This window comes from Aythya fuligula, chromosome 2, assembly GCF_009819795.1.
Source record: "Aythya fuligula isolate bAytFul2 chromosome 2, bAytFul2.pri, whole genome shotgun sequence".
In the NCBI taxonomy this organism is placed as follows: domain Eukaryota; kingdom Metazoa; phylum Chordata; class Aves; order Anseriformes; family Anatidae; genus Aythya; species Aythya fuligula.
Genome location: NC_045560.1, coordinates 45504223 through 45529485, shown reverse-complemented (window position 1 = coordinate 45529485; position 25263 = coordinate 45504223). Strand labels below are relative to the sequence as shown.

General features: G+C 36.5%; 1 protein-coding gene across 1 annotated transcript; it reads right to left on the bottom strand.

The window, feature by feature from the left end:
• Positions 1-204: 204 nt before the first annotated feature.
• Positions 205-18405, bottom strand: LOC116486301 (prostatic acid phosphatase-like). The gene is made up of 11 exons (XM_032182419.1): positions 18292-18405; positions 13881-13976; positions 12348-12434; positions 11360-11512; positions 8518-8616; positions 6532-6636; positions 5382-5514; positions 3899-3981; positions 1993-2099; positions 1271-1440; positions 205-323 (listed from the first exon to the last, which is right to left on the bottom strand). Exons 1-11 carry the CDS (start codon positions 18403-18405, stop codon positions 205-207), a joined length of 1266 nt encoding a protein of 421 aa, XP_032038310.1.
• Positions 18406-25263: the final 6858 nt, after the last annotated feature.

Below are 25263 nucleotides of genomic sequence, written 5' to 3'. Positions count from 1 at the left end.
TAATAATAACATATTTCTACAGTGTTTCTCACTGTAGATATTTAGTCTTTTAGGAGCTAGGCCACAGATAGCTCAGCTCTTCAAGTTTGTTTAACATGCTTTGGAGATTAATTCGGCCAGAGTAAACTGATGGATACAAACCAGAGCAACTTAAAGAGTTGTCTGATGTCTGGCTGCTCTCTCTCCCATTTCTTCACCTCTCCTTTAAATGTCTTGGTAATTGTTTCTGCGCCTGCAGCGTCCATAGTGATAAAGGAGGTAGAGCAGTATAAGGTCAAAAATGAACAGCAAGCCAACAGCAACATCAAATCCGATAAAAATATCTGTAAAGGAAAAAAATAAATGACAAGAGTATTAAGGAAAGACATATATGTATGTCATCTTAGATATAAAAAATAACAGTCTAGTGACAAATAGGTACAAAGGAAATACTTTCATAGCTGAATTTTGTTTGTATTTCTGTCGAGATCCCATGGACTGCATTTACCATCATATGCAATGTGGGTATGAAAATATACACTTAAATCCTGAAAACACATAGGTAGTTTCCTGTGCATGATAAAATCTTGCTGCTAGGTTTTCACAGGGCAAGTGTGACTTTGCATGTGTAGTTAATGCAAGCAGGAGTTTCATCAGGGATCGGCAAAACACTGATACCTGATAAATGCAGGAAGGGGGAAATACCAAGACTAATGGAAAGTGGCAAGCGTTGCCTTGACCCTCTCTTCCCTCCTGGTAATAATATCCAGGAAGGAAGAGAGGAATTTGGCAAAGGTTGTCAGCTGTCAGTAGTTCAAGGCAAACAGCTGCTGTACCTGCATGGATCAGCTGCACTGTACGTGTACAGTGGAAGCTGAGGTATCCTCAATACATGGTACATGTGCCAGAAATTCAGATGCATCAGTGTTACTGTGCGTGTGCAAGCCATTTATGCTTTGCATCTGCAGAAGGTCTTGTGCATCTAATATAAACAGGACTCCTTGCATAGCACCTACACCCATATTTCTGTCTTTTTCAACAACAGGAACTCTAGTTTTGGTCATGTCCTTATGTTGCTCTTTATGTGAATATGCTAACAATAGCACTAACTTCACACCGGTGGCAAATCTATTCTTCACATTCTTAGAAAAATTTAATTTATTTTTGCTTTCTTTGTCTGTATTAAAGCTGGTCCACACATCTTAAAGGGAGATCAACATATTTTGTGAAAGGTTCAAAGTTTGGAGCCCTTGATATATCTTACATAGAAAATACAGAGCTGTTACACTACCTTTATTTTTGTCTTTATTCCCACATTCTTTTGACCAGCTTTCCGTAATTATAGGAGAAACTAATTCAGAGAACTTCTCAAGTGGGCAAGAAGAGGTGCATCCTGGCAGGGTGAGTAGGTAAGGGTCCTTTGAAGAGTCATTCCGATAATGCATTTCAATGCTATATTGCCTGATTAACGACATTGAAAAGATATTATTTTTAAAAGTTCTTAAGTAAAAGGTTTCTTATGGAGAGACAGAATGTTGCAAATAGGCCCTATTCTAGAACTTGTTCTTTTGGAATGGAGGTTTTGTAAAAGACATCTGAAAGGCAGTTTGCAAAAGCCAGTTACCACACAGATCACCGGTTAAGTCAAAAGGTCTTTTAGAAAAGCCTTCTGGCTCTTCCAAACCCCCTAGTTTACCTTGGGATTTATGAGACCTCTCGGAAATCTTGCTATCATTTGAAGAAACAGGTATGTTTGTTTTACTACTTACTTCCAACTGATAAAACTGTTTTCTTCTTCTTCCCATTTCTCAAAGCACACGGATACATGTATATCCACCAAATGTAATTTTTCTTGTTTTTAATACAACATTGTGCCTGTGGACTACTCAATGAAATATCACTTTAAAACAAATTAGTATCTTTTTACAGTATTTGAGAGAAAAAGAATTTGGGGGGAAGAGGGAGCCAAGTTCCAAACACTCCTTGTTCTTACATAGATGAGGAGATACTTGCCCACTGCTTTCTTGGTAGAGTTCAAAAAACTGACAAGCAGCATATGGTGGCAGTTTTCCATTGAAAATATTGAGAGCGATCTGGAGGGCCCCAATTGTGGTGTCATGCTATCGGGGAAAAAAAAAAAAAATCATCTTTGAAATTCAGTAAAGTGTGAACTACCAGAACCATGAGAAGAGAAAAAGACTAGAGAAGGAAAAGAAATCCAGATAAAAATAAAACCTGTTTAAAATTAACAATAAGACCTTATTCAGTATATTCACCATCAGGCAAAATGTTAACAGAGTACTACAGACATCAGTGGGCATTTTCAAAGAGTTACTGCAGTAGGTGTCTTACGTCTTTTGGCAATATTTCAGAGAAGAAATACTGGAGGGAAACAAAATCTGATCTGAGAAACCTATTTTTTCAGTGCATTTCCTCCTCACCCCCTTTCTTATAGGAATGCTTTTTGCTTACAAAATCAGATTAAGACTGTACAAGGTAGTGCATCTCATCACATTTCAAGTAAAGATACAGGTCCTTTTTAGGATATTAAACCAAATGGTTTCAGACAAAGACTGTTCTCCCCACCCCTACATATGCTCCAGAACTTTTTAAACTGTGGTTATCCTATTTTGACTTACACAGTAAAATCTCAGTTTGGCTTCTAGTTTTGACAGAATCTGTTACCCTCCAGCCACCCACCTGCAATTTCTTCCTCTTCCCATTATTCCTTCTTTTGCAAGGAAATCCAGGAGGAGGTGTTGAATTAAAGGAAATCCAAACACTTGGATATCTAAACTTTGTAAGCATCTCTGTATATATGATTGCTAGACTTGTTTATATTATAGTCTAACATCTGCATTTTAATTATTATTCAGGATCAGTTTCAAAAATGTTGAGTATACATAGCCCCATGATATTAAAACAGTAATGAAAATTCTGTATGCACTTCTTGTTCTTCCTTCTCAAAAAGAATATACTAGAGCTAGAAAACACACAAAAAATGCAGCAGGAAAAACTTTGGGTACTGAGCAGATTCTGTATGAGAAAAAATTAAATAGATTAGGACTCTGTCTCAGAAAAGGAAAGATAGAAGAGATGAGACAGAAAATAGTAAATTCATGAGCAAACCAATAATGGCCACTCCCTATTTCTTATAATAGAAGTGCTAGGAGGGACATAAACCAGTATTAAGTTTAAAAAAAAATAAGGAAAAAGAAAATAAGGATTTTTTTCTTCCTTTTAAGTTTAAAAGTCATTGCCACAGGATGGTACAGAGGCACAAAGTACAAATATATTTATAAAGTGAGTAGGTAAATTGTCGGAAGAAGGTTTGTCAAGAGCTATTAAAAAATATAATAAAATCTGTGGCAGATTCTGTCACAAACCAGTTTGCTGGGAGGTTGTATCACAAGAAGAATCACCCCATGCTGGCATTATTCTCATGTTCTTCCCTGCTGCCACCTGAGACAGTATTGCAAATAAGCTAAGTGGATCTTGGTCTGAATGAAATTACCCTCTTCAACTTCTAAAATAATATATATGTATTTTAAAAAGAATATTCATCTGTACCATCCCTTTCACAAGTATGTGTTTGGAGTCACAGCTGGGGTTCTGCTATATGTCAGTATCTCTGGGTTAGAAACACTTAAAGCAGGGTGCAACTTACAGAATCTGCATCAATAACTTGCAGAAAAAAATAAAAATAAATAAAATAGAAATATTTATCAAATACGGTTTGACTGAAGCTGAGGTGAATCATGGTCCTGATGTATTCTGGCACTGACCTGTGTTCAGCTTATTAGCAGAACCAAACTGTATATTATTTTCTCATTTAACTTGCATGAAGACTGATTATTCTCATTCAGAGACTTTCACTAGTGAAATCATAGCAGTACTTATAAAAGGTGAAGATACTTACAGCAGAGTAGACCTCCATTTTTCTTTCTTTTGAAGAATTGGCAGCTTGTTTAAAACTATTTAAAATAATTTTCACAAGGACACCTTAAAAAAAGATGGGGAAAGGAAGAGGAAAATAATGATACCACATTTGCATAAAAACAAAAAAAGCAAAGGATTTTGAGTATCAAACAGAACACATCTACTCAGGCCTCAAACTTTTTTTTTTTCATATTTTTTTTTTCTTCAACTTTCCACACATACATAACTAGAGAGAAGAAATTACAAAAGGAAAATATATCATTCATCATCCAGGTCAACTGAAATGACAGGGTTTACAGAAATCAGTTAGAACTATGAGAATTATGCCTTATGACACTTCCAGTTTTGTTATGCTGAGACCTCCTTTTGTTTTTAAGTGTTGTAATAATGACAGCTGTGCTAGCCTCTTGCTTTCTAAATGATAAAGAAATATTTTAACAGTCCAGCCAGTCACACGGTATTGGTTCTTGTTTTCTCCAAAGCTCTTTTGTACTTCTGGTCCAAACCAGAGATACTCCAAAGCCAATGGAACTAAGGTAGCAGAAATTCCTTGGAGCACAATTTGTATCATCCTAGAGGAAAAGGGCATAACTGGTATTTCTACTAACACTAAAAAAGTTCTGACCTCATGTTATGGCCAGCTACCAGCTAGCGGGCTTTAGTGCAGGTCTCAGCCTGCAATTATTGTATGGCTTGACCCAGTGATGTTTATGCCCAGATGAAGAGGCTGCTAATAATCCTTTACCTAGGTTTACAGTGCAGGGTAGGTGCATTGCAAAGTCTTGCACCAGACAGTCCAGATTGTGGACATTTGAGATCACTTGTCTGGGTTTCCTGTTCATGGACACTGGGGGATCATATGCTGAATCTTGTTCTAGTCTTGTCCTAGTGTGTAGCCAGAATGTGCACAGCCCGTGCACCTCAATTTTGGTGCTAATCAGTAGTCCCAGTGCTTGTAATAGAGACATGACTTTAATTTCTCATCTTCCATTGTGATCAGACTGTTTTGGAGCAGCTTTACATCAGGCTCTCAGAGAGCTATCACTGTGTTGCCAAGGTTTTTGCACAATATATAACCAGTACATCGAAGTGAAAAAAAATCAAGAAACAACAACAATAGATACTGGAGAAGTAAACTTAAACTTAAGTTAATATCAGACAAGTGAAGATTATACCCACGAGGTCTCATTTTTTTTTCCTTAAATTCCTTTCTCAAAATCTTAATATCTTAAAATGTATAAGATAACTAACTAAAGACATTAACGTTTATACTTTCTTTCAGTACCCGATCCCTGCAAATCCCAGTATCCAGCACATATTATCATGCTTAATATGGCATCCAGTGTCTATAGTTAGAAATCAAGACTCAAGTAAATAATTTTGCATGAGCAAGGTGATAGGATGTTGTATGTTATCATAAGCATTGTCTCCTCCTTTCTGAGAGCTAAGCATTTTTGATTTACCTCCTTGTAGTCGTGATTTCTCTTCTGTTTTATAAACCCCAAATAGTGATGATAAGGACAATTCTGCCAGTTTTTCCATCTTGTCCACTACATCTTTGGTGGCCCATACAGGAAGAGAATAATTGTGAATACCCTAGTGATAAAGGAAAACAAAAAGATGTTTTTTTCTTCTGTTTCTATCTTTCTATTGCCCAGCTTCACACTACTATATTTGGACTACATGTGGCTGTCGTGCACTTCTTTGTTCATTTGTGGTTTCTATCATCAGCATGCCTTGAAATAACCTCTGCAGGAATGGGAATGACCTTGAGGTGGATGAACAGGAAGAGCTGAATCATCTGTGTAGAGGCAATCTCTTGTAGGTACAATATATTCATGCTATAATGATAATTTCTGGGGGGGGTTGCTAGTGTGAAAGATCACAGACACATCCTCTTTCTGTCTTCTAGTAGTAGGTCTTCAGGGTACAATCTAACTAAATTGTCCCACCTTTTCTATGAGGTTGTCCAGATGCCGCTTCCATCACTGGTCATTTAGAGACAAGTGTCACTCTCCCATCACGTAAGAATGATGGTGACTGACAGTGCCTAGGTACCTTTGAATGGAGGATACGTTCAACAACCTTCACGTACTGCTAATATTGACTGGGACCAGGTGGAATCATCCCATGGTTGGGGAGTCTGACTTCATTCACTCCGAGTTATCATTACCTCCTAATTTTCTAACTTGTAGATCATAATCTTACCTCTTGTTTTCAACATGTAAGTGTTTTGGTGTTTACCTTTTGATAGATTAAAGCAAATAATTTCATTTTTCTCTTAAAAAATCATAAATACAACCCAGCTGGCATGCTCAAATAATTAGATGACAACATACAGGAAAGGAAAAGGAGGGAACAAAGGGAGCAGATTTTGTTACCAGTGCTTCAGGGTAAAACATCAAATGAAAACAGTAGTTTTCCAATCTGTTAACCATGTTTTTTGGGTATCTTTTACCATTGCATTAAAGTAGGATTCAGATTCAATTATAAAAATAATAAGCAAATTCAAGAGAGAGGGCAGCTCATTCCCATGAAACTGCATTGACGTTGTTTAATTAAAACATATATTGGGGTTACTTTCTTTCCCAACCCCTATTGCATTGTTATTACCTCACAGTATAGTGTATCGTAGGTATTCCAGAGCTGGAAATTGTCGAGTATTTTAAGATGATTTAGTTCAAGTCCTGTGTTAACTGCCATTGTTTGTAAAAAATCCTGAGGGGGGAAAAAAAAAAGGAAAAAAAAGTGAATACACCACAGATACTCAGGACGTACAGAATGTATCTAGGTACAGATTCTCTAGCATCCAACCTGGCAACACACCAGTATTTAATTTTACGCAGGTGAAACTGTTATAAGGGAAGATTTTGATTGCAGTTTTCATTTTGTAACCATTTTAAGATGCTGATTTCTATTTCAGACACTGCTTTTTGCTCAGCCCTGCTATGGATAAGTCTGGTGCTCTCACTGCTGACTCCTTCTCTCCCTCTTCTAACTGCTCTGTCACCTCAAAACATCAGAATTAAGGAAGAAGAAGGCACTAATGGAAAAGGAAGATGAGAAAATAGGTGAGGTGAAAATAGAAAGTATTAAAAAAAAAAAAAGATGAGGCAAAAAGAAACTGAAGATGAAATAGTTTTCCTTCTCTTATTTAAAGGAGGCTGATTGTCTAAGTAATAGTTCCCCAACAGTTCCCATAAGGATTCTTACTGTGTGCTACCACAGAAGAGTAAAGGGATTGGATATTATCCTTTACCTGTTTCATGCTGGCAGCTGAAAGAGAGGACTTCTATGAAGTCGTAATACACCTCCCTGGCAGGTGAATGAATCTGACCAAAGTAATTGAGCTAGCAGAAAGTTAGAAGCCAAGAAAAAGGAAAAAAAAAAAAAAAAAAAAAAGTTGGGTTTAGCCCAACCAGCATAGAAAGTAAACCTGAAGTGACTCTGAGAGAATGTCAGGGTATGAGAAACACAAGACCCCTGCTTTATTAGTTCAGTAGTGCTATTACAAAGTGTACCGTAAGCATATGAGAGCAGCAATAACCACTATGCAGAGCAACTACTGTCCACATGGTTGCTTGAGGCAGGTATGCCATCCATGTACCTACAGTCTGCAGTAGCACTGGAATGACAAATTTTGGATCGCTGACTGTGAATATTTGTGTCAGAACCAAAACAGAAGCATATCTTATGATGGATCCAAAATGCATCTTTGAGAGAAATTTACACAAATTGAAGTGTTGCCTGAACACTTCATGCAGGGACACCTCCCACTAGACCAGGTTGCTCAAAGCCCCATCCAGCCTGGTCTTGAACACCTCCAGTGATGGGGCATACCACAACTTCCGTGTGCCTCTTCCAGTGCCTCTCCATTCATATAGTAAAGGTTTTCTTCCTAATATAATCTTAACCTACCCTCTTTTATTTTAAAACCCCTTGTCCTATCACTACACCCCCTGACAATGAGTCCTTCCCTACCTTTCCTGTAGGCCCCCTTTAGGTACTGGAAAGCCACTATAAGGTCTTCCCAGAGCCTTCTCTTTTCCATACTGAACAACTCCACCTCTCTCATCCTGTCTTCATAGGAGCATCTGTTGCAATGCCAATTTCAGTAAGTCACAGCAGTAAGACCTAAACCTTCCTAAATTTCAGGAGTTTTATCAGATTTTTAGAATTGATTTTGTGCTGCCCTGCATAACTGGAAATTGCTGCATCCATTAATTTCCTCTCCCCTTGGATCACTGAACTTTAATTACATGCAGCTCTAAATAGTCTTAGAAAATGAACGTTAAGTTCATATTTTAAAAATACAAATTAGTATAAACAAACAAGCAAACATGAGAAATGCATAAGTGCATCAAACATACCTTTAAATGGCATTGGCCTAAATTTCTAATTTTAAGAGAACCCTCAGGACTTTTTAGTCATTTTAGAAAAAAAATAACAACACAATTCCACTTTATTTTAAATAAATATTGATAAAGATAAATAAATAAAGATAGATAAATACATATATTTCAAATAAAGATAGATAAAGATTAAAATAAAGATATATTTAAATAAAGATTGAAAAAAAATATCTTTATTTTGCCTTACCATGTATGGCTGTATTCTACTTTGAAATTCACTAGATGTTTGGGTTTCTTTCTGAAGTTCATCAAAACGGGGACAGTCACTCAGAGGAAAATGCAGCCTCTGAAACAGGAGAAGTAAAACTTAAAATAGTTGTTGAACTAATGTACACACCTCTAGTTTCTCTGTTGCTGGGGTTGCTGATGTAATATTTGTGAGATGAATGGTTAGTGACCCTGCTACAGCTACTCCGTAACAGTTCATTTGGATACCTTGTTCATGAGTTCATGAATAGAGGAAATGGACTGTAGTAGCTTGACTTTTCAGTGGCTACCTGTGGCTATGATAGCTTGATTCCCATCAGTCTAACTGATTTTGAAAGGAATGCATGTCTGTCAGGGGTTTTCTTTGGAAAATTGGTCAGGGTCCATGATTGGGAATTTAAAAAACCTACCATTTACCTCTTGTAATTTCTGAGTCTCACTACCTGCAGCTTGACTCTACCTACTATTGGAATCTGAATTACCTCTCAGTCTGCATGTGTTGCTCTCAGCTCTTTGGAGGTAAGAAGTGTATTTATGATAAACATTTTAAGTACCACTTAATGGACAGAACTTGAAATATGAGTGACAAATAAATCATGCTCCTGAAATATCAAAAAATATGAGCCTAATAGCTCTGCTCTTGTTTAGAGGCATGGTTTCATATTTAATAATTCTGTGTCTATGCATTATGAGGTCACACGATGGCACGTATTAGATCTGAACTGTGTGTAAATACATATGCATCCATCAAACTCTATGTGTTGGCAAATGTATGTTTTATGCCAGTTGCAGAAGGACAGATGATACCTAATAAAGTCTGCCAATAAAAAGTTACGATGAGCAAAATGAGCTTGTGCTGGTTCAGCACTTTATGCCACATCACTATAGCATTTTTGACCCAGCAGTAATATTATCCTGTAACCATACAAACTTTGTAATAGAACAGACTTAACGTACAGTAGAGAAATTCTCTCTCAATAGAGGCTCCTAGGAAAACCCCATGCCATTAAAGTTGAATATCTATGGCTTTTGTAGGACTTAAAGTGCAAGAAGTTCTGCTCTGGCTTGGGATGAACATTAGCATGCAGCATTTAGAGTACATCTCTTTTCTCTTTGATTAATCAACACGGGGCTTGCAGCAGCCACCAACTGACAGTAGCACACTTTCACTTGGACAGATTTCCAAGGGTACGTTTTCTCTGTAACAGAAGCACACTGCAGGGTGAAGTCTCAAAGCTGCAATATGAAGCTTGGGAATGCTTAATTACACAATAACAAATGTTTCTCTGGCTGTATGTCTTAATTATCCCCCTCTAGGTCTTATTAATTAAGCCACTCCCTTTGGCTTCATTAAGCAGTGCTCAGTACTGTTGCCTGTCAGGTCTTGATAGATCTCAGTGGCTCAAAAATAAACTACGATTAGTTGTTTTTTTTTTTTTTTTTTTTTTTTTTTTTTTTTTTTTATGGGATTGTAGTTGGCCTCAATTTCCTACATTGTGTTGCTTAGGGCTTGAAAACACTTGGCTTAACAAGGCAGCAATGTTTTTTTTTTTTTCCAGGTGGTCTGCATATTTAACATGATTTTTCAATTACTGCAGAGGTGTGTTTTGTCACCCAAACTGAAACATCAATACCCAGTCCCGAAGCAGTTGCAGAAGTGATGGGGTACTATACATCTCTACAGATGAGTTTGTAGTCTACAAACAGCTCATGGCACTTCACTGTGATGCCCCTAATAACTTTGATACTTTATTTGGCCAAAGCTCTGACCATTCTGATGCTTTTAACGTCCTGGGGTATAGGAACTTCCCCTAGTATTCCATTTTTAAATAACAGTGACAATATTTTCTTTTGTTTAGGGGCAGAAGCAAGTTTCAAGCTGAATCATGTTGTCCCTAATCAAGTTTGCAGGATTCCCTTCTCCTTGTCCCTGCTTTCAAGCATGGCTTTAAAATGGAGAAATGCCAATGGGCTGGTAAGTGTGGCCATCTCTAATGAAAGAGTCCCTCTTCTGATGTTGGCGACTGGACTGGCAGTTATTTGACAGGTCTTTTGTGTACATTTCCTTTAAGTTAACTTCTGTCCTCAAAGGCAGAACAAAATTAACTTTTCTGGCATTACATTCAATAACTTTTTGGTCCTTACTTAACATTTTTCCTTACGCAGTCCTTGTCACAGGAGCCAGTGACATTAAAATCTAAATCTGAGTCAGCCAGGAAGAGATGCATACAGCAAAACTTCTACAAGACCTATCATTCAGGTAGGACTGCTTTTATTATGAACCGTAAGGCACATGCTAGTTTCATTAAGTGTTTGTATAGCACTGAGCATAAAAGGGCCCTTGTCTGTAATTAGGGTGCCTCAGTGTTACCAGAACAGGAAAGTAATAATTGAGAGGTCATTACAGTGGCTGATGTAAATCCCATTCCTTAAATAAGCAAAGAGAGACAACATGCTAAGGAGGGGAATGTCTGTCTAGCTGATGGGTGCTCAGAAAAGCACTTGTTTGCTGTTTTAGGGCAACTTCCTTGCAATACTGTCCAAACGCGTCTTATCAAGGAGAAGATGTAGAGCTGTATCTTGAAGAAAATGGTAGTGTGGTTGACAAAACAGGTATTCTGCAACTATAGAACAAGGATTTTCATGCAGCTCTTAGAGTTGACCTGTGACATGCTTGTCAGCCAATAGATGTTTTCTATTAGATTGAGATCAAAGGGAATAAAATATTTTCTTTAATTTTTTATTCGTTTGTTTCTTTTTTTTTTTTTTTTTTTCTTCCGGGAAAGCCAAGACATTATATGAAGTATCCAGACAGTACTCACCCTATCTGTTGCTTTTGGCACAATATGAACAGGAATGGGTTGCCAGAGAAGCTCAGGGTTCCAAATTTGGCTGCTAGTTGGTGGAAAGAGGCCAGATAGGTATGACTGGGCACTCATAATGGTGCGATCATAATCTGTACTTTGGATATAAAACTGAAGATAGAATGGCAAAAAGTTAACAAACAAAACAACAACAAGAAAAGGAAACTTAACTCATCAATCCTGTTTTCAGTTGTGTGTTTTTTTTTGCGTAGAATCAGAACAGTGAAGCTATTAGTTAGAACTTTATAGGGCTCTACTTCATTTGTATAAATGAAATAGTCAAAGCATCTTTCAGTTTGGGATCTAACCTTCCAACTGAACTAAAAAGTATAAGATAACATGATTTTAAAGATGGAAGCTCCCCATCTTCTGAGTTTCAGAGATACATTGATATGACCCATCTGCTATAACTTGGGGATGAAGGCACTGATAACAATAGTGGGTAACAAAGTCTTTCTTGGAATCTATAGTCTTCTATGCCTTCCCATCACTGCATCCCTCATGTACTGACCAAAATAGTAGTGGTATCTTCCCCACAATGGATTTGTGCCATATGACAAGTACATCCAAACAACTGTGAGACTTCTCATTCACAGGACAAGGTATGTGAACATGGCCCATCACATTGTCCATACATTCATCTTTAAACAAGGTGGAAAAATACTGGGTCGCTGTGGATAAATACCCAATTCATTCGATGGTGTGGAGCTGTTCAGAACCAGAAAACTGAGCCGTGGAAGAACCAAAATGAATGTAGAAACTGAAAGTTAAAGATTTGAGTCTATGTTTTTACCTTGACATAAAAGGCTGACTTCCAAAATGTTCTTCTACTATCTTAATTTTTGTATTAATAAAAGGAATATGATGATGAATGGGCTTTTATCTATCACAAGTCCATAGTTATGCTATGCTGGAGAACCGTCCTCCAGACAGTTCAGCTATATACCTCTTTCCGGTTGTATGTGCTGTTCAGAAAGTTGGAGTATCTCTTCCTCACGTACTGTCCAAGTTCATACAGCTGCTGCATTCCAGTCTGTGAGGCAAGTGTACAGATGGCTATGAGATTAATGTGATTGGAGAATGTCAAATAAGTTTATTTTCTTTTTCCTTTTTTGTCTTCAGCAATTTCTTTTTACAAGATTCTTAACCACATTTATAGCATACTGTATATGTTGTAGGTGACCAAGAATTTTTAACAGAAATAATCAGTTATATCTATGAAAAAATGATACATTCTGAAATTCTAAGACTTCAACATCTGCTACAGGAAAAGCAATGCATCTTATTCTATATTAAATACTGTTTCCACAGTGCTGTAGCTCTGTAGATGCTGCTGGAGTTACTCATGAGCAACACTGTGAAGAGTATGTCAGATAGTGACAGCTGAAAAAGGAGCATTAGTAACCTAGTATTAATTACTGTTGTTGCTGTGCTAATTTATCAACATGATAAATTAAAAAAATAATTACAAAATAAATGACAAATTTGTGGCTTACATTCCATGCGTTTAAAATTTCTTTTCCCAGAAAAAATTTTCTTTGTTTTGGTACACCTGCAGTTCTCTTAGACTGCACAGTTTTTTCTATCATTCATTTCCAAACTGTGATCAGAACTTTGTAACTTTCAGCTTCAGAGAAATACATTCTTACTATGGTTGCTAAGAAGATAATAAAATAGAAAAAAAGCTCTCAAAAAATCTTTACGAAAGCAGCAACTTTTTTTTTTTCTTCTTATAAGTTACTTACAGGGAGATAGTAACCTGTTGTATGAATGCCTGAAGTTTACAAATCTTTAAAGCCTTACTTCAAATAATAAATGCTGAATTGTCTCCAATTCATGTTTCTGCATCATGATGGCATATTGTTAAGGAATGCATTGGCCTCTCTTTGCTCCAGAATTTCATGTTCCAGATACAGTTAAAAAGCTAAGGCTTGATCTTAATGTTGAAATGCCAGAGCAAGAAGTAGGTTCTGTGTATCCTAGTGAAGGTCTGGGCTGAAAACAGCCTTATTAGAAAACACATTTCCCCAGAATCAATGTTCTCATGCAAGACTTTCATTTTTTGTTAATTATTTACTGAGGGGGGTCCTTTCCATGAAATATGAAATCAATATGAAATATGGATTCATTACCTGACCTGGTGGGAAGGTGTTATTCATTTATCTTGTCACAGATCCCAGTGCTTAATGGTCATTAGACTTCAGCAATTTTAGAGTAAGGATAATCTTTAAATTTGTCATTTGTTTGAAGGCAGACACACTGTCAGGAAGTTATTGTTTGTAAGAAGATAGTTATATAGCTATGATGAATGTACAGTAGTTGGATGAGTATTGTTGCAAAAATATCTATGAATTACAGGGTATTGCTAATAGCCACTGTCAGTACTTGGAATTTGCTGATGTCTGCAGGGCACACATTAAAATCTGCCCATTTCCTATTTTTGTAGCATATGTAAGTGCTACTGAGAGAGTTAACATACCTGGGTAAGTTGTCCAAATCCTTGGGGCCATTCACTTTCTTTGTGTAGATCAGTTGGAAAGTTTACAATTGGTGTTCTGTCACCATGTCGGAAAACCTAGTAAAATTCCCATTAAAAAAAAAAATAATAATTACTGCTAGCATTTCCTTCTTTCCTGTCTAGAAGACAAGCATCAAAGTTGAGTTCCAGTGTCATTTTTCAAATGGGAATGTTGGACAGTCTGCAGAAACCTAGTCAAGTAGGATTAGAGTACGTTATTTACACTCAAGAATAGGTATCAGTACATTGAAATTTAGTGGGCATGAGTCTGATTATTCTTTCACCTAGAACATAAAATTAAGCAGCCAGAATGTTGGTGCTCAGGTTACATTCATAGCTCGGCAACCAGACAAGAAATCTGACTGAATTTTGGATACTCAGCAGCACCTTTGAATATTAAACCAGTTACAGATGTGTTTATATGAGGATTTAATTACTTTGGCATACATACTTGAAATTTTTGGCAACTGCTTTTTTTGTAGCAGTATCTTTAAAAGTAATTTCATGTACATTGTCTCATCTTTGAGTTCACACTCAACACCATGACATAAAGAAGAAAAAGTATATCTAATTACACCATTATGTTAATATTTATTAATAGTTTATATTTATGAAAATATTTAAGAAATTTTCTAGGTTTTTCTATTAACTTTAGGAACAGCAAACAGTTTGGTTGCTTTGCTATCCTGGACACTCGAGCATGGTGAATATTAGTGTGGTGTTTCCAGCCATATGCTTTGTACATCAGAAACCTTAAATGAGCCCTTTTGTGTCTGTAATTCAGCATGCTTAGAAAGTACCAACCCTAGATTAAATAGTTCTGTGTTATACAGTGAAAAATAGATATGTTATTAACATTAAGTTGGAAGTAACAAGCAAGAAACAAAAACTACTAAGAGCAAAACACAAAGCTCTGTTTTTATTTTAACCCCTAAGCTTCTCAGACAGCTGACTTTTATTTATGCTCCAACTTTCTCCTTGCTTTCTACTTCTGAAAATGACCTTGCTTCAGTTGCAATTGAAAATTAATAATAGCCTCATGAACTCAGTCTGAAAGTCTAAATCAGTCATAGGCAGCTACATCAGCTACATTTCAGGAGACTTTCTTGTCATTTTATTTATTTTTTTGCCTGAACTTCAAGAAGAACTTTTGTGTTTGAAAGATTTTCTTTTTCATTAGCCTAACAACTTGATGCTGTTAGGGAAACAAAATGTTTCCCTACAAAGCTTGCCTTGGTCATCAAGATAGATTTCTCAATATATTTCATAATGAAATAATTGATTCCTTTGAAAATCATTGTGTACTGCAACATTTATTACTCCCGGATTACAGATTACCTTCCTGTCCTGTTGAAAGACATACAACACAGAAGGATGAGACAAAAGAAGGAGGCATCATAAAATCAGAAAAGACTATGGAAAGGTAAGGAGGACATACATAAAAAGGACAAATCACACCTGCTGGATTTATTCACTTCAGATTCTTTATATGAAGTGCTTCACCTCAGTCTGTTCTCAAAAGCAATAGATGGATAGTTATTAAATACCCTCTCCTTTAAATCTAGTACAGCTTGAACCTGGTTTGGTGTTTGAGATCTCCCATTCTTTCTTTACAGCTGTATGAGGGTGAGCATTTCAGATCAAAATGGCCATGTGACTCAGGCTTTGGCCAGCATTTGCTTCCATTGTTATCAGGTGAAAAATCATATTGGAGAAAAACTAGGGTGGGGGAGAGGGTAAGCTGAGAATATGTCATGTATAGTATACAATACATCTTCATTCAGAAATACCACGAATTACAGTGAATTATGTGCCTCTGAGTAATAGTGGGCCTCATTGAGATGTTTTTATTGATAAACTCAACTTCAGACAAAAAGATTTCTTGTTTTGAAGCTAGCAGTAGTAATAGAAAAACAATTGATCAATGGATTTAGTCATGCTGCCAATTCAGAGAAACCATAGATGCAGAAATACTGAGCGTGTTTAGTCAAGGTTTCAAATGGCTTGAGTTGATTAGACAAATATATAACAAGCTCAGTCAGCACTTCCTATCTTCATAAGAAACACATAATGAAATCACTGTACTTCAGAAAACCACACCTCTTTGTGTATATGACAGGTGAAATGAGTGTGGAGGCAGAAGTTACAGGTCAGAACTTCTTTATAGAGATGCAATAAATCAGTATTTCATTTCTACTTGGGTACTCAATAGTACTAGAAATATTTTTTTTTCTTCTGTTATGTCTAATTCAAAATCAGTACACAAGAATTATGCTGAAGATCAGTGTCTACATGTGAGAAGGCAAGCTAAAATGGCATTTTGACAAACTGGCTGGTATTAGAGCTTTTCAGCCAAAAAGACTCGTGGCCAATAATTAAAACACACAAAATCAGTGCAAAGATGGAAGTCGTGAGGCATCTTTCCATGGCACAGCACAAATCTGGAAGTGAGCAAAAAGGAACTTGTCTGGTTTCTCTCCCCTCCCTCGGAGTATATTTTATCTTGTGCAGTTCTGCTAAGAAAGTTTTAAAAAGTCATTGGGATGCATTTTCACATGCAAAAATACTCTCAGGTGACAACATACCAATTTACAGAGAACGGAAAATGACCACTGAATTATCTCAGAAAGACGTGTTTTAGACTTACCTTGACTGTAGCCTGACTATCATTTTATCCCGTTGTATTAGTGATATGTGCTGGGGCCAATTCCTATCTCATTAATTTCTGTTTCTGTTTCTGCTAGCTATTCTGTTCCCATGTAAATTCAATGAGTGAGTTCAGAAGACAAAATTCAATTGAACACACAGAATCTGTGCCTTGAGGAAGGAGATATATATTGATAACAAGACTAAATCTATTGTAACTTTTTAGGCATTCCATCCAAGAAAAAGTATCAGGGATGAAGGGAACACAGTTTAAATGAAATTTACACATTATTTTAGCTTTAATTGCGATAAGTTACTTCATAAATGGATATAATGGTATCTTTTTTTTTTCTTTTTTTGGTGGTTGGGGAAGGTGGCTACATAGGTGTGATAAAGAAGATGATTTCAGATAAGAAGGCTCTTATCACCAAATGATAAGCATTTCCTGTAACTTTTTTTTTTTTTTTCAGGACCATTGCTTGTTAGAACACTGTAACAGCTGCAATTCAGCAAAAGCCTCGTTTTCTTCAGCAAGTTAAGTCTCTAAAGCATTCTAGCTGCCTGATTTCACCCCTGTGTCTGGTTGTCCCTCTTAAATTGAAATATTTGAGGATAATACTGTACGCAGAACGTTACTGGAATGAGGGTTGAGTCCCTGACTTGTGCACTGTCTGATACAGCAGTAAGGCTCAAAAACAATAGGAACTGGTTTTTCCTGTGCACTCTGGCCTTTCTCCAAGTGACACATCTACATAATCCAGCCAATAAACAACTAACTATTAAGTACTTTATCAAAATCTAGATCGCATGTTTTGGACACACTACTTCTGTCTGTTATGTGCACACTCAGTTTCTCAAATACAGAAAGGTGGAAGAATATCTTTAAAATTCCTATTCATAAATGTCAATTCCAATTCCCACAACTTTGTGTTGAAAATACAACTTCTAGACTTCTTTATCAGTATACTTCTCATTAAAAAATAGATAAATTAGGATGAAAAGGGTCGTGGTGCAACCTTCACCATCCAAAATACTTTATTGAATTAATCTCTCTTTTTCCTCAGCTATTGAGGAAACTGATGCTGGAGTACTATTTAGTTGCTTTAAAACAAGCAACCAACCAGCAAAAAAAAAAAAATCAAAAAAAAAAAAATCACACAACAATTACAGTCAATTTTCAAAATACCTGAAGTTAATGCAATGTATATCTCAAATCTCTACACAAAATGCCCTTTTCTGTTTCTTAATATACTACTGTGCCCATTCAGTTCTTCTGAAGTGGAAAATACTTCTCTTTCCATGGTGTCTTCTATTTTGGAATCTCAAAGCACCTTATAACATAAGCTTCCAAGCCCTAAGAAGATAGGCCAGTATCGCCAGTTCCAACTATGCAAGAGTGTCAGCTATATCAAGCAAAGACAGGTGGACTAGACCTCAGATCTCTGAAATCCTGTGTGCTATACACCTACCACAAAGCTAAGTGGCACAGTTACCCTGAAAACAAACAAACAAACAACAACAACAAAAAAAAACTTAGTGTTTAGGAGATGAAAATCCTTATAACTAGATGCATTTTATCTCAAGAAGCTTTTAAATGTTGTAAGCCAAAGGGTAGTCGTGTTTCTAAGTCAAAAAGACTCAAAGCAACTGCAGACCTTCTTTGATTCGACAGCCATATCGAATTCCCCATATTCCCCACTACTAAACAGAAAATAAATCTACTTACTACAGCCACAAACTTCAGTTCTCTTTCTGCAGTAGCCTGCTGAAGCAGGGTGAAGATAATATAAAAAGCAAACCACGGAATCCTAGATGGGCTGGGAAGCCGTATCACTCTCATCCTGGCAGCAGATGAAAAAAGCCTTTGTAGCTCCAGCAGCTGTTCAGGCTGAACAGCCCAGACGCGAGGCTGTACTTCAAAAGGGGTGGAACTGCTGCTGGTGAATTTCAAATCCAGAAGGAATGTTGTGTGACTGTGCAACAAATCCCAACGCCCTTTGTTTTCAAATTACTGTTTACATTCCATTTAATCAAATCATAATTCAGTTCCTTTTTCTCTCTGAGATTTTTCTCTTTTGGAGTTGAAGGATGAGGTCGAAATACGACGGAGTTGTTAGGCATTTGTAATATTTCAACCTACCTGTTCTACTTCCTCTTCTTAGGGCTTTGAATTTTTCCAGACTGCAGCACAGCCAAAAGGATGAACATAGAACCAAGAGCTAGGCAATACTGTTTCTGTTTTCTCTTTGCTGTTCAGTTCATCCTCTTTTCAGCTTCCTTTTTTCTTTTTTCATCTACATTGTCGCTGCAAAATCAGCATAATTATTTTAAACAAGACTTCATACAGGTTAAAATTGCCCATCCCAGAGATAAAATAGTTAAATAATCCTTAAAACAAATGCATTCTTCAAGCTGCTTTCTGGGCAGTTATTTGCTCTTCAGTTTGAGCATGACGTTTTCCTTTTCTATTGGAGCATGTCTATACTTTGCCTTTTGTAACTTAATTATGTCAAGTTCTCTTTCGGCCTCAATTCTCTAAGAAATTTCTCATGAACGGGCCCTGGAGGTCACCTTTTTATTTATTTATTTATCTGTTTATTTATTTATTTATTTATTTATTTTATTACTGATTAAGAACACTGTTTCTGACACCAACTGGCTTTGAGCAGATTGCTCAGCTCCTCTCTCCTGACTTTCTGTATATACAACAAGAGTAAGCATAGCATTATTTCTAGACTTCATATGGAATTTTGGAGCAAATGAATTACAGTTTGCAGAGGCCTATAAATACACGTTCCTAAATGTTAAAACTTAAAATAACTTGTATGTTGTCTGAATCATACCATTCCTGTCTTTTTGAAAACAAATGTGAGTTGATCACCATCCTATATTATTTAAGAGTGCAAATCAAAAAATATACTTCCTTTAGAATATTTGAAGATGCCTGTACATTTAAGAAAGAGTGCCCTGCTTTTTTAATCTCTATAACTTTTACAGTAGGTATGAAGTTCTATGCTTTTTGGATCAAGGAATCCTTGATTCTCAGATTTTTTTTTCTCATCCTTCGTAAACCCTTACCATGAAATTTTAAACTCATGAGTTTTTTTTAAGGTTTACTTTTTCATTGTGTTTGTGTGATGAGTGGCTGTGACTAATGAAGGTGCACATGCCAGAGCTTGAGAGTCTAATTATTATACAACCCTTACAGTAGCCTCGCTTTAGAAATGAACTAATTTGTTTGTGCTGCTGGATGGCATTATTTAGGAATGTTTAAAAATACATAATGACTGATGTAATGATTTTGTAGAATACCTTTGCTAACATCTCTTGAAAATGACAATTCAACCTGAAATCAAGCATATGATATATTTTGACTTTGTGTGGCTTCATTCTTCCTTTTGGCATGTGTGGGATTTTTAACGGAAAAATCCCTGTGCCTTGAGAAATGAAAAAGAAAAAAAAGCCTCCTTCATGTGCAACAGTAGTTAAGACAGGGTCCTGCTGGTAACCTGTAAGTATGTTAGTAGTACGTATTTCATTTGGAAAATTCCTTGCTTGTCTTGAATTTTAATTCCAGTTTGGGATATGGGAAGACTTCCAGTTCTACTATGATTTTGACAGCTATAAACTTGTCATATTCTGTAACAAGTAAATCCTTACTTTCTTTTTAGGCAAAGTTGCTTCAAAATAAAATTAAAAAAAAAAAGTTCCAAACTTAGACATTAAAATTGCCCAAGTATCACACATCAACTTTTTGAATAATGCTAATGCTTTATGCTCATTTGGCTCAATGGCATATGTTGTAATTATTAAATTATGGCATTAAGTGGAATTAACTTATTCAGAATTGTCTATTTTAAGAGCTTGTATTTATCTTGAAGGCTCGCTGAAGCATAGCTGAAGTGCCTTTGAAGTGCAAAAGTTGCAAAAGAACCCATTTGTTAACGTATGCAAGGGTAATCTTAGCTACCTGCTGATGGTGTAGTGCAACCTGTGCACTCACTGGGTCATTGCATTCAAGGCAACCAGAGGTGAAACTTCTACCTGCACTCTTGGGTGAGCCTACTTACATGGGGGAGCACCTCAAGACCGAACACTGACTGAAGTTGCAGATTGGCACTTAAATTGGTATTTAGATGTAATCATTTTATTCAAGCTTTTTTTTTTTTTTTTTTTTTTTTTAAGCAAAAAATAGAGGATAAGAAAAAATTTGGTTTCAGTAAACAAAGTGACGCATTTTCCAAGCACAATTTTGAATCACTTACGACAAAAACAAATGGCTAGGTCATAGTGTTGGGGTGATTTTACCCAATTGTGCATGAGGAGGATGCAAAATAGCTTTATGACACAAGAAGAATTAATGTACTTAGACTGATGACTGGACATGAAGCTACATCTTGCACCACGGGAGAAAATTCCATCAGCACAAAATTGCTTTCTTAAGATTGGCAGGGGGAAATCATCAACTCAGAGTTCTCTAATAATTTCTCAGTTTGTCCAAAATATGTAATATTTATCTAGTTACAGAGCACTCAGAGAATTTCTGTTTTTATAATGAAGATGTTTGAAAACATCTGAAACACCTGAAACATTGGAACCCTAGTTTGCACTCCAGGAAATATAGAAACAAAATGAACATCAGTTAGAAAGAGGCAGAAAACACTATTTAACTTCACTTTTCTCTTTAGAACTCTGCAGCCTGGTGGTCATTTTATTTTCTGGAAGATGTAGTGTTTGATCCCTTTGGGTTTTGAAGTTGTGTCTGCCACATCTTAGATGACTATGCAAAGTACTGAGTAAAAAAGAAGCTATATCTACTGGTAGCAGTCCTTTGAAACAAATCAAACACAGTCAGTGAATTTGATCCATACTTGTAAATTATTTGGGGAAATTTTTAAAAATTGTTCTTATTTTTTGTGTTCACTCAGCTCTGTAAATAATCCAAAGAGAAAAGGAGGTGGTTAAAAGAACAAAATTATAAATCAGGTGATTCAGTACCACATTGCTGAAGCAGCATATAATTTCTCTTATTTTTCTGCTATTGTTCGTTCCCCACATTGCTGACATTGTTTCTGTGTATGATGGGAAAAATAGTGAACATCACAAGCTATATCTAGCCTAAAACACAGCATCTGTGACTATTCAGGTGTTATGCTGTATCAAGTTTTCTGTAATATATGGCCTGACTGTTTATGCATTGTTTGTGAAAGAAGGGAGGGAGTTCCATTTTCGTGTGATCCTTCCATTGCAAGACTATATATACATATATATATTAAAACAAAATTAAAAAACAAACAACCAACAACAACAACAACAAATCCTTTTCATTCTAAACAACTCCAAAGCCGAACTGTAGTTTGCTTCTTTTTATTTTAAGAAAAATTGAAAGACAATTGCTAGTGATTTAATACCAGCAAAAGATTGTGGTACAGGTATTTCAGATGGAGTTAACTGGTACAGTTGCCGAAAAATGACGTTTTAAATGTTTTTCTAATATTATTAATTCACTGGCATCTTCGATTTATATTCATGCAAAAGATCTGGGTTTGATGGTTCAGCCTTAATGAACACTGACATGAATTTTTGTTTAGAGTGAGCAGGGAATAAAGAATATCTTTTCTGTGTTGCTCTGGTGACAGTCTTAAGAACAAAAAGGCATTAAAAAGAATGGCTGTGATGGGGTTTCTGCTGAACAGGAATAAAGGCAAAATAATATTTCAGAAATAACTTTGAAATTGATTTTTTTTTTTTTCTCTACAGAATTCAAAATACTCTAGGTATGTTTGCTAGGTCATGTAGTAGGGAAGAAAACATGGTCTGATGATGTAATGTTAAAGAGGGACCTTTTTTTTTTCAGTTCTGTGAACTGTTGGTTCAGCTAGGATGAACATCCACATAGCTGTGAAGTGCTGGGGCCGGGCTCTAGCTCCATGGTCCCCCACCCCAAGACAAAGCTGTGAGATGAAAGAATGGTCTTCATGTGGTTCTGAACATTTCTGAGAGGTGGATTTGGGTGAGGAAGGAGAGAAAGAACAAAGAACTGGATGCTAAAGAGAATAACGAAGAAAGTCTCAGCTGTGTGAGTATTGCACCCTCTGTGTGAGCTTGATCAGGTCTAAGACAGCTGAAAGGTTACCCTTGCCTTTAGTGGGAGAAGAATGTGTCCACCTGTACAGCACTTGAACTTCCACTTAAAAATATCTAGCCGACAAAACACTGAAAGCAACTCAAACTCTGGTTCAGGGAAAAGGAAAAAAAAAAGAACAGGTTCAGAATAAAAGAAAGGTCATCTAGAAATTTGGTTTTGGAAGCCAAGGTTATGATCTCATTAGTGGTCCAATGCTGATAACATTTTTCCTTTCTGATTTCCTTTAGCATTTTTTAAAAATTATTGTTTATTTCTCATTAAAGGAGGTGTGATGATCAGCTTCAGAGTTTTGAAATGCATCATGGAAAGAGTTTGCACTGACTCTTTTGTGAGGGCTGCCAGACCTGGGAAGGCTCTCTGCCATTATGGACAATAAGGTAATATGCAACAAGCAAACAACCAACCAAAAAACTTGTTCTACTTTGCATTAGGAAGCAGCTACAACTGCTTGTCCTATTGTGTTAGAAATCATTTTTACCCTTGTTTAGATGCTACAGTAAAAGTGTCTACTTTTTATTCAGAAATAGCAATCATTTATTTTTGTCCTTTTTTTAACCCCTTTGCTGTGAAATCTAACTTTAGCTGTTCTTGCTGAACTGTGTTTCCTGTTCTGCCTTAGGAAACACAACAATTGTTGCTTGGGCCCTGCTGATCAGAGAATGGGCTTTAACAGTGAGAATTCTGAAACTTAGATTCTTGCTAGAGAGAAAAGGGAACTTTATTTTTTTTTTTTTTATTCTTTTTGATTCTTTTGTAGTTATGGAGTAGCAGATACCTGTTTATGCTGTAATTCTAAAAAAAAAACAACAACAAACAATATACATTTGATAAGCTTAGCCTCCATTTTCAAAGCCTGGTCCAAGCAAAGGGAGCCAGAATGTTTTCTTCTTTGGCATCTCATCTATTACTCTGTTTCTCTGTGAAATGACCTGTGGGCAACAAGGCTGTTGACAAAGCTTCTATCCTTTGTGAGAAAATAAAACATAGAAAATAAAAAGGCTAGTTTTTCAAGCAAAGGAGTATCCACTGTTGTCAGAAGTCAGTTGCATCTGTTAGTTCCAACCCAGCGTTTGTAGTAACAGCACAAATAGTTTTCACAATAGCAACATTAGAAAATGTAACTAGTGAAGGATTGCCCAGCACATTCTGCATGTTTTAACCAGCACATAGCTGTAGAGTCTTTTATTATGTGTTGTCAGTAGGATCTTTTTGTTAATGACAAAAACAACACAGTCTGATTTCTCAGAAGCACAGACTTTATATTATCAGACCAGAGTATATTATAAAAGTAACATAACAAAAGGAAGGTGTTTGTAAAGCTATTTGAAGTCACAAATTATTTTTCTTTCAAAGTTGACAATTAGCCTTGCTGTCTTTTTGGAAAGAGACTGAATGTTTTCATTTGTTAAAGATCAAGAGACTGTTGGTCATGCTGATGGAAGTTAATGTGAAATGTTAGACTGTCGTAACATCACATCGTGGGAGGAGATTTTTCATAAATGCTGAATGTCCTGGAGGGTACACCTAAAGGTAAGACAAAAAGAGAGTGTAATTCTCAGGAGAAAGAAAAAAAAAAAAGGCAAATGTATTGATACTACTTGAACAAGTGAATAGATCAGACTAAGTACAGAAGGGTTGACAAATTTGATCCCATTTGAAAGGAAGTAGGACGCAAGTAGAAAAAGTCTGTTGAAATGGTTAGCTGATCCGCACTGAAAACTTCCCGAGAAGACAAATGAGCACAGAGAAATGTTTCATCCCCGTCCCAAACAAGCTGAGCTGTCTTCACTTCCTATGTTCCATACTACAGTCATCATCATGTGGGGAAACTTGGCGCTGACTTATGCCACTCTCAGAATACTGCTACCACTCTCTTGTGTGACCTGTACTGACAATACTTCCCCAATCACTGTATTTCCCAATACTGGGGACATAAATCATCTCCATGAACCTTCAGTTAAGCATTTTGTGGAAACAGCTCTGTGTGGGAAATGTTGTCTCCTTGCAGAATAGCTATGTAAGGTTAATTTTTGAATGCAGTCACATCCTTGGATTTCATTCCCAAAAATTACATTTATAAGCACTGTTCATCGGAAGTTCAGATACCAGTATAATCAAAGTATTAACAAATGCAATAGCAAAGAACAATATTTGAGATTATTTTTGACAAATATGGAAACTGCTGAATCAGTGATGTTTCAGTTGTGTATTGCAGGTGTGAATGTGATCTGTAATCTCTCTGCATTACTCCTCAGCTTGGTTCTGCTTCCTGGTATTACAGACCAATAGGTCAAGCCTATCTGCATTCACTGAGAATTGTTAATACATTTCATCACTGCTCACACTGATTTGGCCCAGTACGGTCCATCTGAGATCTTGCTGTGCTGTGCAGGTTGTGGAGCAGTGTGTCCAGGTGACTGCCTTTTCCCAAGTGCCACTCATGCACAGCAGAGAGTCTAAAACTTCTTCCTGCAGTTGTTGTGAGTCATGAACCCCCCCAAATAGGAGCAGTTACTGAGATGGAATCATTCTGAACCAGGACAAAATACA

Excerpts from the sequence above, each read along its gene's own strand:
- LOC116486301 (XM_032182419.1), bottom strand. The coding sequence starts at position 18,405 with ATGAGAGTGATACGGCTTCCCAGCCCATCTAGGATTCCGTGGTTTGCT. Across the intron at positions 13,977-18,291 it reads AACTGAAGTTTGTGGCTGTA|GTTTTCCGACATGGTGACAG; the intron begins GTAAGTAGATTT and ends GAATTTTACTAG. Across the intron at positions 11,513-12,347 it reads GCACATACAACCGGAAAGAG|TTTTATATCCAAAGTACAGA; the intron begins GTATATAGCTGA and ends TTCTATCTTCAG.